General features: G+C 62.4%; 1 protein-coding gene across 1 annotated transcript; it reads left to right on the forward strand.

The window, feature by feature from the left end:
• Positions 1 to 1,345: 1,345 nt before the first annotated feature.
• On the forward strand, positions 1,346 to 5,128 carry LOC104487397 (microtubule-associated protein 1 light chain 3 gamma). The gene is made up of 4 exons (XM_086769082.1): positions 1,346 to 1,392; positions 3,563 to 3,618; positions 3,741 to 3,847; positions 4,490 to 5,128. Exons 2-4 carry the CDS (start codon positions 3,571 to 3,573, stop codon positions 4,767 to 4,769), a joined length of 435 nt encoding a protein of 144 aa, XP_086625208.1. The 5' UTR covers positions 1,346 to 1,392; positions 3,563 to 3,570; the 3' UTR covers positions 4,770 to 5,128.
• Positions 5,129 to 14,596: the final 9,468 nt, after the last annotated feature.

The raw sequence follows: 14,596 nt of genomic DNA on the forward strand, positions 1-14,596 counted from the left end.
GATGGGGCTCAGGCTGCTGTTTTTCCTTCCCCGGTTTTACAAATAATTGTCATTATTTGTCACCTGACGGCTTGGGTTCCTCCTCCCTCTCCTTCATCCCCTCTGCCCCCCGCGTCTCCTCGGGCCGCGCGCCGGCAGCCGGCGATGCTGTTTGTGGGCATGTTTAATGCATGCGGCTGCGGCGCTGGGGAAATCGCGGCCCAGCCGGCCGAGGCGAGGAGGAAGGGCGGGGAAATCACAGGGCAGCTGCGGCGAACGGCGGGGGGGAGCAGAGCCTGCGTGGGTGGCTCGCCCCAAAATGAGCACCTGACGAGGCTGGGGCGGCGGGAGGGTGCTGGCCAGGGGTGAGGGGGGATGGGGAGGGGATGGAGGAGATGGGGATGGGGAAGGGATGGAGGGATGGGGATGGGGAAGGGATGGAGGGATGGGGAAGGGCTGGTGGTGATGGAGGGGATGGGGAGGGGATGGCTGTCCACCGCCAAACCTCCCCCTCCAGCCCGGCCCCACAACTTCTCTCCAAAACTTCCCACATCGCCTGCTCCCCCAGTGCCAGCAGTCAGCCCCAAAATGTCAGGCTACAAAAGGAAGCGGGGATGGCGGGGGAAAAAAAAACGCAGGGCGCTGAATAACCTTACAGACGTAAGGAAACCGCGCTCCCTGCCCGAAATCCCTCGTCCTGCGGGCTGGGTTTTTTCCAGCTGATTGTAATTCTCGCCGAGCCTCAGCCCTAACGGGAGGAGAATCAGTTATTCCGCAGCGCTCCCGGCTGCGGACGGAGCTGGAGCGGGGAGGGGGAATGCCGCGCGCGAGCCGGGGTGAGGGTGGCTGCGGCTCCTTTGGACGGCGTTAAAAAAAAAGGATTTCCAAAATGTTTCAAACGTGCCCAAGAAACGTCCCCCAAAGAGGCTACGACAGCCCCCCGCGCCAGAGCCACAGCGGCGTGGGGTGGCGGGACGGCCGTCCGAGCCCGGTTCACCGGCTCGCTTCGTCACGAAGCGTCAGCACAGCCACCCCCGCGCCGGCCCGAGCCGGGATACGGCGCTCAGCTCGTCACGTTCGCCGCCACCGAGCCTGTCGCGGCCCGCCGGGGACTTTCCCTGACGGAGAACCAGCGGGAGCTCGATAATTGCGGCTTATTTATGGAAGGGGAGCCGCTGGCAGCAGGAGCGTAGAGCCAAAAGAAAAAAAAAACAGGCCGCGGCGAAGGAAAAAATCGGGCTTGGATCCATCGCAACCCGGCCCAGGCGCGGGCTGCGCGACCCCCCGGCTTCGTCGGCCCCCTCGCCGGGGACGCAGGGTGGGCTGGGGGCTCCCCCCGCCCGAATTGCTGCTGTCGGAGGAATCGGCCCCCTTCGCCGGCTCGCAGCGTCCCCGGTTCCTCCCTGCTCGTAGGTCCACGCGTACCAGCCACGGCATCTTACCTATAACAGATCCGCATTAGCTCTAATATATGCACTTTAGCTATAACATAGAGAAGTCTTATCTATAACAGACAGATATTAGCCGTAATTCAGACGTATTAGCTACAATATAAACAATTTATCTGTAATATATGCTTTAATTGACAGACATCAACTATAATACACAGCAATCTTGGCTATAATCTACATATCAGCTCCGGTAGACACCGATTAGCTCTGATGGACACCTATTATTAGCGCTGATAGACACCTATTAGCTCTGATGGACACCTATTAGCGCTGATAGACACCTATTAGCTCTGATGGACACCTATTATTAGCGCCGATAGATACCGATTAGCTGCAGCAGATCAATATCTTACCGATAACGCACTATTAGCAGCTGGCTGTAAACGGAGCCGGGTTATTCATCCCGGCGCCACAAACCGGGGGGGCGCCGAGCCCCCCTCCCGCCGAGCCCCGAGAGCCCGGGGGGCGAGGGACCCCCCAAAACCCCCCCCGTGCCCCCCAGCGCCGGGGCAGCGGGCCGGGGGCGGGGGCTGAGAGCCCCCTGTAACGCTTCACGGGAGCCCGCACGTAAATCCAGGGGATTTTTTAAAATATAATTTATTATTTCATCCCAGCGCGGCACAAACGAGCGCTGGCCCGCGCAGAAGGGGATTTATTTACGAGTTTCGGCGGAACCGCGCTCCGCCGGCAGCGGGCGGGCGGGAGTACCGGTGAGACCCCGCTTCCCGCGGGCCGAGCCGCAGCCGGGGAGGCTGGCGGCGTGAACTCCGCCTGCCACGTCCCAGCGCTGCACCAGCTTTTCCCGCCTTTGTTGTTGTTTTTAATTTATTTTCTCTCAGTTGGCCTGTTCCAGCGACACTTGCTCCCCGAGGAAACGAGTCCCGGGGCTCCCGGCTCGGCTCCGGCAAACGCAAACCCCGCTCCCGCGAGGGGAACGCCGCCGGGGACCAAGCGCGGGTGGAAAAACCCTCCCCCCTTCCCCAAACCAGGAAAACCAATTTCGCTTCATCTTTAATTAATTAGCCCACACCAACGAAAGCATCCCGTTTCCATGACGACCACGGGATTCCAGAGCCCGGCCCAGCTCCGCAGCAATCGCCGGAAATTAAATCGATAAATAATAGATGCTCACCGTTAATTAACTCATTTAAAATGGAGATTTCAATTTTTTTTTTCCTAAATTCCCAACTCCTTCTGCTCACAGCAAAGCCGCCAGCGTTTGCCCGGCAGCGAACAGAAATCAATTCCCTCGATTAGCAAATTTAATAATATTTATGAGTTTATCGTCACGGAATCAGCCGGGAGGAAAGCGCCCCCCGCCCCCGCGGAACTCCGCTTTGAACCCCGCGCCAGATTTCCAGAAGGGGGCAAATAAATAAATAAATAAAATAGATATAAAGAGACAAATGAGGCCTAATCGGCGTAACGGGCTCTAACTTGTTCTCCACAGTCGCCTCGCTCCCGACGGGGAGTTGGCACCGCGTGAAAAACACCCGCAGCACGGGGACCAGCCGGCTTCGCGGCAGCTTTACGGATCCCTCCTGCCGCCGGCCCCTCGGCAAATCCCACCGGGAGACAGCGCGGAAATTAAACCGCGGGACAACGCGCGCCCGCGTCTGCCGGGCAGCCCGCGCCCGCTCCGGGTGGGATCGGCGCGCCGTGGCGGGGCGTTATCCCGCACCGGGGCAGGGGGCAGGGCTGGGATGGGGCAGGGGGACAGGGGAAGACAAATCCGTTTCGTCGAGCCCAGCATCACCCCCCTCGGGTGCCGGTCGCCCAACGGCACTCACCGGCGAGAGGGCGGGGGCTCCCCAAAACGTCTGTAAGGAGCAAAGCCCAGGTCTTCTCCTCCCCACCCATCCCAGTTGGGCTCAGCGCCCCAGCCCCTCCCACCCCCAGCCCAGCTGGGGCAGGACGAGCCCTATATCAGGAGCAGCTGCCCATGGTGGGGCTTGAGGGACGGATCCTGCCTGCGCCCTAAGCTGCCTCCTCCTCTTCCTCCTCCATCTTTGAGAAGATGCACCCGTGCGACAGCGGCTCTCGCCCGTTCAAGCAGCGGAAAAGCCTGGGTGCGTTACGGGGACGAGGGGAGTGCCGGGGCCGGGACTTATCCCTCCTTTTCTCTTCCACAGCCACCAGGATGCACGAAGTGACGGAAATCCGGATGAAATACCCCAACAAGATCCCGGTAAGGGCCGCGGGTGGCTGTTGGAGTCCTGGCTGAAGCGTGACGCTGAAGGCCACAGCTCTGCTTCTCCTGGTCCCAAAAGCTCCCAGCCTCGCCTCTCCAGCGTCTCCTCCCTGCTGCAGGTGGTGGTGGAACGCTACCAGAAGGAGAAGACCCTGCCCCCCCTGACCAGGACCAAGTTCCTGGTGTCCCAGGACCTGCCCCTGTCCCAGTTCGCTGTCACCCTGCGGTAAGCGGCCAGGGACGCGGAGGGGCCGAGGCTCTTGGGGTGGGGATGGTACGGGACAGGGTGGTCCGCGGCCCCAAAAGCCCAGTTGGGGCGCAGCTGGTCCTGCGAAACTGCCCGGCTTCGGCTGCTTTAGGCACGCGCTCTGCTGGGCAGGGGTTTAGGCTTGGCCTAACGCAATTAGCCTTCGCAATTAGCAAAAAGAGTTTGCTTGCCAGCGCGTTCGGCCTCGCGCCAGGGCCCCTCCAGCCTCGCTGGGACAAAAGGGGACAACCAGCTCTCTCCCCAGGGCCCTGGGGCACAGGTACCTCGCTAATTGGGGGCAGGCAAATAGCAGCCCTGCAAACGAGCAGCGCTCTTCCAGCTGATTGGAAATCTGTGCTCTGCCTGAAATCCCCCCAGGGACCAGCGTCTCCCGGGAGCGCGGTGCGGGATAGACAGAGACGAGAGCTTGCGGGTGGGGGTCGGCCCTTATGGATGTTTTGGGGAGCAGCCGGCCACGCCCCAGCACCCACCTGGGCGTCCCTTTGGGGGGGAACGGCTAAAACACCCGAGTCAGCCCCGTGTCCCCGGGGAGGGGGTCCTTCCTACGAAGTCTCCCCCGTCACCACGCTGCCTTCATCATCCTCCTCTTCCTCCCGGCAGGACGCGGCTCTGCCTGGCCTCCTCCCAGACCTTCTACCTGCTGGTGGACAACAGAGGGCTGCCCAACATGGCCGTCACCATGCAGGAGCTCTACCGGGACAGCAAGGACGAGGACGGCTTTCTCTACCTGACCTACGCCTCCCAGGAGATGTTCGGCAGCTCTTCCCGCGCTGAGCCGGCGGCCGCGGGACCCCCGCCACTGCCGCGTCCCTACGCACGCGTCTCTCGGGACTCCAATGCTGGGGGGGGTCTGGGATGCATCTCCCCAAATTCGGCTTAAAAACCTGCGGGGAGCCCCGAGCTGCGGCTGGACCAAAGCTCCGGCTGCAGTTTGACAGGCTGAGCTTTGTAACGGTCTTAAACTCGGCTCAACGCCTCCTTAATCTTGCGGCTTTATCCTCCCGGCGCAGCGGGAGACGGTGCCGGCTCGCTCTGATCCGCGGGGAAGCGGCTTTCCCAAAGGGCTTTACAGCCTGTCATCCCTACCCAGGCTCCTTCTCAACGCCTTTCCTAACGGGATCGGGCACGGGGCGCTCCACGGTTTGCGCGGGGTTTTGGGGAAGCCATGCGTTCCGTTCTGGCTGCTGCCGGAGAGTTCACGCTCCTGAGATGTGGAATGAAAAATAAATATTTAAAAAATTGTCAGGTGCCTCTGCTCATCTAAACGCAGCTCGTCCCCGCGATGGGAAGCCGGTCTTAACCTTGGGGCTCCGTCCCCGGCTTTGCTGGGCTGGGGGAAGGAGGGGTGCAGGGAGGGGAAAGGAATTTGCCCCCATTTTTGGGGGGAAAAACCCCAAAAACCTGGGAGCGCCCCTCCTGCAGAAGAGCAGCTCCCCATCTCGCTCCCTTGGGCAGAACGGGGGGTTCACCTCACCCCTCCAACCAGCGCCCCGAGGAGGGGGGACGCGGCTAAAAGCCGCAGTGAAGGCTCGCCGAGCTTGAACGGGGGGGGTGCGCTGTGAGTCAGCCGCAAACGCCTCCTGCAGAATGCCTCTTAAATATTTAAGGCTTCCCCTGCCGTAAAATGCCTTGTCACGCCGGGCGGGCGTTTCATGCAGGTCTCGTGTCAAAACGTTAATAAATAAGCTCTAAAATTAGCTGCCGCCGCTGCAGGAGCGGCTGGGCTGGGCTGGGGGGGTGAGAGGAGCCCCCCTCCCGCGCTGGGATGGGGCTGGGGTCTGCGCTGGGCTGGGTGCGGCAGCGGGTTCCTCCCTGGGCTTTGGGGCTGAGCTGGGGCAGCAGCGGGGTTTTCGGGGAGGGCGACAGCCCCGTGCCGGGCGGCGGCTGGTGGTGGAGGAGCCTGGCTTGGCGTCCTGGGGTGCGGCCGGTGCTTGGCTCCTGGGGGGCTGCTGGCGGGGGGAAACCAGCGGGGAGCTGCTGGGAACGCTCCTGGCCGCGCGGAGCCACGGCCGGGAGAGCATTGCTGAGCCCTGGGCCCGGGGACAGGACGGCTCTGCTTTGGGGGGAGCGCTGCCTGTGCCGTCCCCTTCACCCAGGCTCCATCACCCCGACGCTTTCTCCCCAGCCGTCACCCCAGCCGCTATCCCAGCCGCAGCCTTTCCCTCCGCGGCTGCCGGAGCTTCCCAGGCAGGTGTTCGGAGGCAGCTTCCTGCTCTGGCTTTTTATTTATTTCGTATTTTTTACCAACGCGTACTTAACTTGTCAGCCCGCAGCCGCTCTGCCTGTACGCCCCCTCCTCTCCCTGGCGCTGGAGAGGGAAGGGGCTGGCACGCCTCGGTGTTTGCACACACGCACACGCAGCCCCCGCGCCCTCGTTACCTCCGGGCACGCTGTAATTAAACCCGGGAGCTCTTCGGGGCAGGGATGCTCCGTTGTTATTTCGAGGGTCCTGCAGCCCTGCCTCTGAGCAGCCTGCCTGCTCGGGTCCTTCCCGCGCTCAATCGCCTTTACGCGTGTGTGTGAGCACAATTTATCTTTGGTTTTCATTTATTTTTTCCCCACGAGCATCTCTCCCACACCTGAAAACCGCCTGGAAGCCCCCAGGCTACAAGTGAAAGAGAGAAACGACAGCATTGCAGGGAGGGGGGACGGGGGAGACCTCCCTCCATCCCTCCATCCCTCCATCCCTCCTCTCCCTCCCTCCCTCCACCCCTCCTCTCCCTCCATCCCTCCATCCCTCCTCTCCCTCCATCCCTCCTCTCCCTCCATCCCTCCATCCCTCCTCTCCCTCCATCCCTCCTCTCCCTCCATCCCTCCTCTCCCTCCTCTCCCTCCATCCCTCCTCTCCCTCCATCCCTCCTCTCCCTCCATCCCTCCATCCCTCCTCTCCCTCCATCCCTCCTCTCCCTCCATCCCTCCATCCCTCCTCTCCCTCCATCCCTCCTCTCCCTCCATCCCTCCATCCCTCCATCCCTCCTCTCCCTCCCTCCCTCCACCCCTCCTCTCCCTCCATCCCTCCATCCCTCCATCCCTCCCTCCCTCCACCCCTCCTCTCCCGTCCTGCGGGACGCATGGGCCTGGCGTCTGTCAGATGGAAGCCTATTTTTCACCGGCGCCAGGGAATTGCTTCCCAGAAAGCCGTGGCGCTCCGGAGGAGGAGGCGGGAAGGGAGGCGAGCCCGAGGAGGCTCGCAGCCGCGCTCCCCGCGAGCTCGCGGCGCTCAGAGGAGGACGGGGATGCTGAAGGATGGGCCTCACGGGTTTCGTTTCTTCTGGTAAATCAGTCCAAAAAATAACAACAGAAAAAAAAAAAAAGCCAACCAGCATTTCACAGCATGCTGACAGACTCTTTGCTGGCTCATTTCTTCTCCTCAACGCCATCGTAACCGCGAGCCGCCGGTCCCGGCACAAATACGGTTACACATTTATTGCCAATACAACTCTGCGTTAATTATATGGCAACTAATCGCGTCGGCGGGGGCTGCGATACTGGGGCGTGAAGGAGCGAGCTGTAATCCCACACGCTCCTCTCCCCCGGTTCTGCGACACGCGCCGCAATGCCGCTCCGTTGCTCTCCAGAGCCAACGTGCGCGTTGGGAAACGTCGGTGCTTGGCGGCAGCCGGGGGGAAGGCTTCCCGCGTGGATCCCGATCCCACCAGGAAGCTCTGCCTCCCCCGAGCCCCGTCAGATGCCACTAGCCTCGGCCCGACGGCCGGCGACGCGGGTCGAGCCCCTGCGCCACCCCGCAGCACGGCGCAACCCGCGAAGGCGCATTTTCCATCTCTCTGGGGCAGGCACCCAGCTGCTGCGCTCCCGAGGGGCTGGCTGTCTCCGGCAGAACGCCGTTCCCGTTTTCTGCCACCCAGCCTTGCTGTTCTCTCCGCTCCAGAGCCATTTGTTCCCCCGTATTTAGCCCGAGATCCCGCACGGCTCTTGAATTCCAGCCCCAAATCCCGGCTGGCCCAGCGGCAGCAATATTCCTGCCCACGTTCCTCCGTTCCCATTACTCGATATTAAAAGCGATTTCACCGGCAGCCACGTCTCCCGCTATTAACGACCCACGGGAGGGGATATTTCGGAGCAGAGCCGGTGTCCGGAGGCTCCCACTCCGAGCTGGCACCGGCACCGGGACCAGGTAGGTTGGGGGTCTCCATGAACCCCCCCCGGCAGCGCCCAGCCAGGCGAGCACCGTCCCTGGGACGCCGTGCGGGTCTGGGAGCAGGCACCCCGGTGCGCGCAGGACCCTCGCCCGCCCCGCAGCACGGAAAAGGGCGGGATTTCGGTTTGCCTGCGCTGGCTTCCCCATTGGAATGAGAGAAGAACAGCTTGGGAATGAGTCACCGTCCCCATCAGGCAATTAGCGGCAGCTCGGCAGCTAACGAGCTGTCCTGTCTCTCACCAGGCAGAGGTGAGACACATATTTAAAGAGATCGTGGAAATAAAACACCAACCCTTGCCAAATCCGAGGATATTTTTAAATTTTCCCCGCGGACAGTGCCGGGGTGAGGGGAGCCGGGACCCACGCGTGCTCCCAGCACCCGGAGAGGAGCCGGGCTAACGGGGGCCGGAGCCGAGGAGAGACCCAGCTCCTCTGGAAGCATTGCGGTGCCCGTGCCGAGCGCCGGCGTCCCGGAGCGGTCGGTGTGAGCTGCTCACCGGGGTTTACGCGATGAACTTTCCCAGTGGATGTTCGTTACGACCAGAAACCTTCTGGGAACGCCGCGTGGTCTCCAGCCGGTTTATTAACAATTAACGGCCGGCTGCCTTCCCAAAGCAAGGCCTCGGGTGGGATTTGGGGGGGCACTCCCTCCCCCCGCCAGGTTATTTTGCTGCGGAAAGCAAGAAATGAGAGAGGCAAGAAGAAAAGCCACAGCGCAGCAGGGCACAGCGGAGGGGGAGCAGCTCCAAATCGCTCCGTTAACGCCGCTGCTAATTGTGTTCCTGCTGTTTGGCATGACAGCAACCAAAAAAAAAAAAAAAAAAGAAAAGAAAATTTAAAAATGGCTATTTCAATCTGCGATGCCAGGCAGCTGATGAAGGAGGATGCGGAGCCGAAGCCATCGTGATGTCAAACTGGGCTGGGAGCAGGAGAGAGCGGGATGGAGCCGCGGGCAGCGAGGACCACGGAGAAGGACGGCTGTGGAGAAGGATGGCCATGGAGAAGGATGGTCACGGAGAAGGATGGCCACGGAGAAGGGCAGATGGGGACAGCACGGGACGGGGGCAGGCAGAGGGGACGAGAAGAGGCTGGGCTCGCACCGAGCTTGGCGGAGATCCGGCTCCGTCCGTCCCCCCAGCTCCGCGCCCCCCCACAGAACCAGCCCGTTGGAGAGGAAGAGGAGGGAACCAGTTCATCCTAACGACTGCGCCACTGGCACTGCCTGACCTCCGCCGCACCGCACGCTCAGCGTTCCGCCTTGCAGGAGGTGTGAGCCTCCGTCCCGAGGGGAGAGGGGAGGAAGAAGCAGCCTCCTGAGCAACGCTGCCCCCGCCTGGGTCCCAGAACGGGGTAAATCCGTCTGCCAACCCAACCCAGGCAAGCGGAGAAGGAAGAGCCCGACTTTTCCGCCCCGTCCAGGCGTCCGTGGCCGTCGCTGCAATCAGAGAACACCAGATGCTGACAGCACACCTCTGGCGACCGCTAAATCCACGCCACAGCCAAAAACAAGGCCACCTGCCCCGATTCCGAGGGACTCAGCACCCTCGTTCCGCATCAGCAGCACATTCGCTGGCAGCACCGACAGCCCCTCCGGTCGTTAATATGGAAATCTATTCCCGCTCCACGGCAGATTGGAAGCAGCTTGCGGAGATTTGCTTCTGAACGCCTGGACATCAAAGCCTCCATCACAATGCCGATGATTCCTTCCCGTTCGATGAATAGCCTGCCATAAATAGGCGCTGATTAATTGCGGCTGCGCTTGGCACCATCCGCCGCCACGGATGGGGATAATGGACATCATCCGCCTTCGCGAGCCGCGCGGCGGGAGAGGGGCCGGGCTCTGCCCAGCCAGGTGGCTGCAAGGTTTTGCGCCAGGCAGAGTCTCGTCGGCACGCCCGACTCCAGGAAAAAGGCTGGGGGGGCCTCGGTGCGAGCTGATCGCAGCTCTTCCCCGTTGATCCTCTCCGGTGAGGGCCAGGAGAACCAGCAGACGTGGGCCGCGCATCCCAGCGGGACCGGTGGGGTTGAGATGTCTGACGTGCGGGGAGGGAGGAGACGCGCCCAAAACCACCCCGTGCACGCTGTGCCGGAGTCACGCACGCGTCCGAATGTGCACGGGGCGAGCACCGCAAGAGGCGCGGCGCCCCGCCGCAGCGGCGCCCGGGTCCCCGCAGCCTCCGGTTACGGATATCCCGGAGCACCGTATCCTCGGGATGGCCCGGTGCCGCAACCAAAATCCCCCCGGCCGCCTTCCCGGGGGGCTGTCCTGCGTGGCGCAGACTACAGAAATAACACATTCATATAAGTAGGGATTAAAATACGTAAAATAGATAAATACACAAATATTTTATCCATAATGCCTGAATGTTTGGGTACGTTGACACGGTGCTGAGCCCTCCCGAGCACAGGCCGCGGCGCCAACACCGCGCAGGGCCCCACAGCTCTCACAGCAGCGGCGGCGGCGCCAGGGATGCTCGGGGAGTTGCCATGGAAACCTCTGAGCCTTGGGATGCAGCCGAGCATCAGCCGGGGCGGGAGGGCGCAGGCAGCTCCCTGCCAGGCCGCGCTGGGTGCTAACGCTATTAGCATTGTTAATACGGATTATTAGCTCTTCCTTCGCTAGCCTAGTAAACCGTCTTCATCTCAGCCCACAAGCTTCCCTTTCTTCCCGATCCTCCGTGAGCGAGCGGCAGCGTGGTACTCAGTTGCCGACTGGGGTTAAATCTCAACACCTTCACGCTAATTTGGCAGGGTTGGCAAATTAACAGCACCCAAGGCAGTCCTGCCTCGCTGCAGGTGCTCCAAACCCTCGCTGCCCTCCCCAGACCCTCGCTGCCCTCCCCAGACTCTTGCCGCCCTCCCCAAACCCTTGCCGCCCTCCCCAAACCCTTGCCGCCCTCCCCGAACCCTCGCTGCCCTCCTCGAACCCTCGCCGCCCTCCCCAGACCCTCGCTGCCCTCCCCAAACCCTCCTGGCTGCACTGAGGCCAGGCTCTGGAGATGGACCAAGCAGGGGACGAGGATACTCATGGGGAGAGGAGATGGGCCCAGGGGACAGGAGATGGGCCCAGGGGACAAAAGGACGATGCCAGTGAGGGGCAGGCTCCTTCCAGCCAGGCCGCGGTAGGGAACGACGGCTCTGATTCAAGCTGGGAGCGCCTGAAAATAATCAGTAGGAAAGTTCATCACAGCAGAGCGAAACGCTCCAGCATCGTCCTCGGGAGCTGCCAGCACGCCGCTCGCTTGCCCGGACCCGTAATGACACGGGGGGCGGGGAGGTGGGGGGAACTCGGCAAATTAGACGCCGCTGATGATCCAATTAAGGGTTCGCTCGCAGAACTGGGGGACGCAAAGGCGGATGCCACCGCGAGCGGCGGCTCGCACAAAATGGCCCTGCGGGGAGCTGGGGGGTGGGGAGATGCGTCTGGTTCCACCGGCGTGCAAAGCTCGAGAGCTACATCTAGAGGTGCGGGCGCCCTCCACGCCGCCGGCCGCTGACGTCCTGACCAGGGAGATCGCTCCTTCCCGGAATATTTGCCATCAGAGCAGCGTGCTCCTTCACCTGCCACGGCAACGGCTCGCGTAGAAGCACAGCGGCGGCTTCTTACGCGGGTGTCTGTCCCAGCGGCGACGGTCTCAGGTCATGGAGCTGCTGGCTCCGGCCAAACTCTGCCTCCCCTAAAAATCCTTTCCGGCCGTCGCTGCGGTCGGGGTGAGCGATGACAGCGGTTCAGGCCGGGAGAGAGCGAGCGGTGATCGTGAAACGAGGGATTAGTCGGGACACTTGGCGCGAATGCTAATGGAACGCAAAGCGACACTGGGGTGGCGTGAGGGAGGGGCGGAGCGGGCGGCTGGGCCGCAGAGACAGGTCTGCGCAAGCGGGATGCGGCTGCGCCCGCGGCTCCCCTGGGGAGGAGGATCTGAAGGATCAGGGAATTCAGGAACGGGGATTAGGTGTAGCCCGAAAAATAATTGCGTTCCCCAGCAGAGCCACCAAGCGCGCTCGCTTTTTGGCAGGTAGAGGCAGCAGCATTAAATGACCCCGCTGCGGTGCGTCTCTGCGCCCCCCGGGATCCCAGTTCCCGGTGCCGGGAGGACAACTCCTTGTCCTTGGGTGCTCGCGTGGCTTCCCCACGCCGTGTCAAAGCCGAGCTGCAGGACACGCTTCTGCGGCAGAACCCGCTGCGCCGCGCTTCGCTCCGAGCTCCGAGCCAGGGGCTTCGCGTTCAGCGGGGCGGCAGGAGACCCCCGCAAAGCCCACGAAAGGGCACCCCACGAAGGGACGGAGAACACACGGCTGGGAAGAGCGGAGCAGGGACCAGCAGCACGCCCCGGCCTCGGCTCAGCCCCGCTCGTGGATCCCTCCTCTCGGCATTAAGCCTGGTCTCCAGGTCCCTGGCTCGTGCAGAGCCACAAACTGTGGATAATTTCTGCTGTGTTTTCCAGAATATAAACTTTCTGCAAAGACTTTGGAAAAACAAACACGCCAGGAGGGAGCCGCATCCGACCTGCGCCGCTTCGGCCTCCTCTCCCTTCCACGAACGCCACCGCAGCCCCGTCCCAACCTGACCACTCAGCTCCTTCACCAACGGCTGCGATCCGCTAATGAGGTTATAGCTCTGCACCCCACAGCGGAGTTTGCTTCCCCCCCTCCCCAAAATCTTACGATTTCTTTGGGGCAGAAATGCCAACCGTGAGATCCTCTGGGCCCTTTTGAGCTCCTCTTTCCATTCCACGTGCACCTTCACCGCAGCTGGCTGCGCGTGCAAGCATCCCCGCATCCGCGCACACCGGCGTGCACACGGACTCCGACCCGGCTCCGATCCCTTCCCCGAGCTCCTTTTCCCAGGGCTGGACGCGGGGAGCTGCTGCCTCACCAGCCTGAGAACGGGAGCGCCAAGTTTCACAGCCCCACTTCAACCACGGCACTCGGCAGAGACGGATGCGACCTCCCGCAGCACCAGCTGCCCTCTCCGCAGGCGTGAACAACGCGCTGCAGATTTGGCAGGCGGAAAAATGAGCCTGGAGCCCGGCCTTGGGGTCGCAGCAGGGGTAGGGGGGCTGCCCTTTCCCTTCCTCTTGCCGTCAGCCTCCTCAAACCACACAACGGCGGGCTGAGAGCTGGAGAAAAGCTTCTCCCTCCCGAGACAGCCCCAGACCTGCCTCCGACCCGGCGCCGGAGCTCCCGGGATGCGCCAGCCGGCTCCTCAGGCCCTGGAGAGCAAGCAGAAGACATCCCTTAAACGATCCTTCCGGAGAAGCGAAGGCTTCAAACGCGGCACGGTCAGAAGCAGTTACCGTCAGTGTCACCGCGCCAGCGACGGAATCCAAGGGCTGACACTCGCGCGGAAGACGGAGCCAGGGTCCCCTGCAGGAACGGGGCGAGACGGAGCCGTGCTGCTCCGTGACTCAGCCAGGAGCGGAACCAGGAAGGGACGGGACGCAAATCCAGGCCGTGACGGCGTGCCAAATCAGGTTACCGTCTCACAGATGCTCGCTGAGCGCAGCAATAAGCGCGCGTTCCCTGGGGAAAGGGCAGGAGCCCAAAGCAGCTCGTGGTTCGCGACCTCTGCGACGAGACAAACAGAGCCGAGCCCAAATCGCAGGACAACCAACGCCAAAGCCGCAAGCGGAGCCTCGGGAGAGGCTCCCACCCTCCCCGCACACGCGCTCGCTCTGCCGAGCGTTTCCGCAAAGCCTCCCTGCCGAGAAACGAGAGGGGCCCAGCCAAACCAGCGCTGCTGCACGAGGCGCCGGCTAACGATGCGCCTTCGCCCAGCACCGCAGAGCGGCTCTCCTCGGCACAGCGCGGGGCCGGATCCGGCCAGTTCCTAACGACGCTGAGGGCCGCTAAGCCTGCTTGCCACACAATTCCCACCTTGAGGAACACCGTCGGGATCTCTCAGGGGCATTTATCCTTCCCTAGGGGGCTGCTCGGACCCCGTCGTCCAGCGCAGAGCCCCGGAGGCTGCGTGTTCAGCAGCACCCACAGCCACCAACAAATGCTTCCTACAAGCCAGCACCTTCCTGCTGCGCGGTCTTCGCCCATCCCAAACCTGCAGCAGTGAGAGAGCCCACAGCGGCGTCTTAACCCCCAAACTCTCCAGCTCCTCCTCCTTCTTTCGCGGCCACGGCCATCTCCTCTACGTTTCGCTCGCGGTCGGAGGCGATCTCCATGCTGTTCCCCCTCCTGAAGATGTGAACGCAGGGCTGGGATCCCCCCGCCACAGCAGGAACAGCGGCAGGGAAGCAAAGCCACTGCAGCTGCAAAAGGACACCCGGCTGCTGCTGCTTTCGCTCTGTCACCACATTTCCAGCGAGGCGACACCTCTGCCTGCCTCGATTTCCCTTTGAGCCCGCGATACCGCACGGCTACTGGTAATTTTTCTTTTTGAAGCTCTCACCTGCCCATCACCCCGAGCTGGATACATATTTTTTTTAAAATCGATGTGTAGCTATGGAAACCAACTTTTCTCCGACGGGCCAGAGCCTTCCATCTCCCCAGCACAAGCAGAACGGCCAGCGACGGTCGGAGGTTTACCCCCCCTG

This window comes from Chlamydotis macqueenii, chromosome 30 (assembly GCF_036417535.1).
Source record: "Chlamydotis macqueenii isolate bChlMac1 chromosome 30, bChlMac1.mat, whole genome shotgun sequence".
Taxonomy (NCBI): Eukaryota; Metazoa; Chordata; class Aves; order Otidiformes; family Otididae; genus Chlamydotis; species Chlamydotis macqueenii.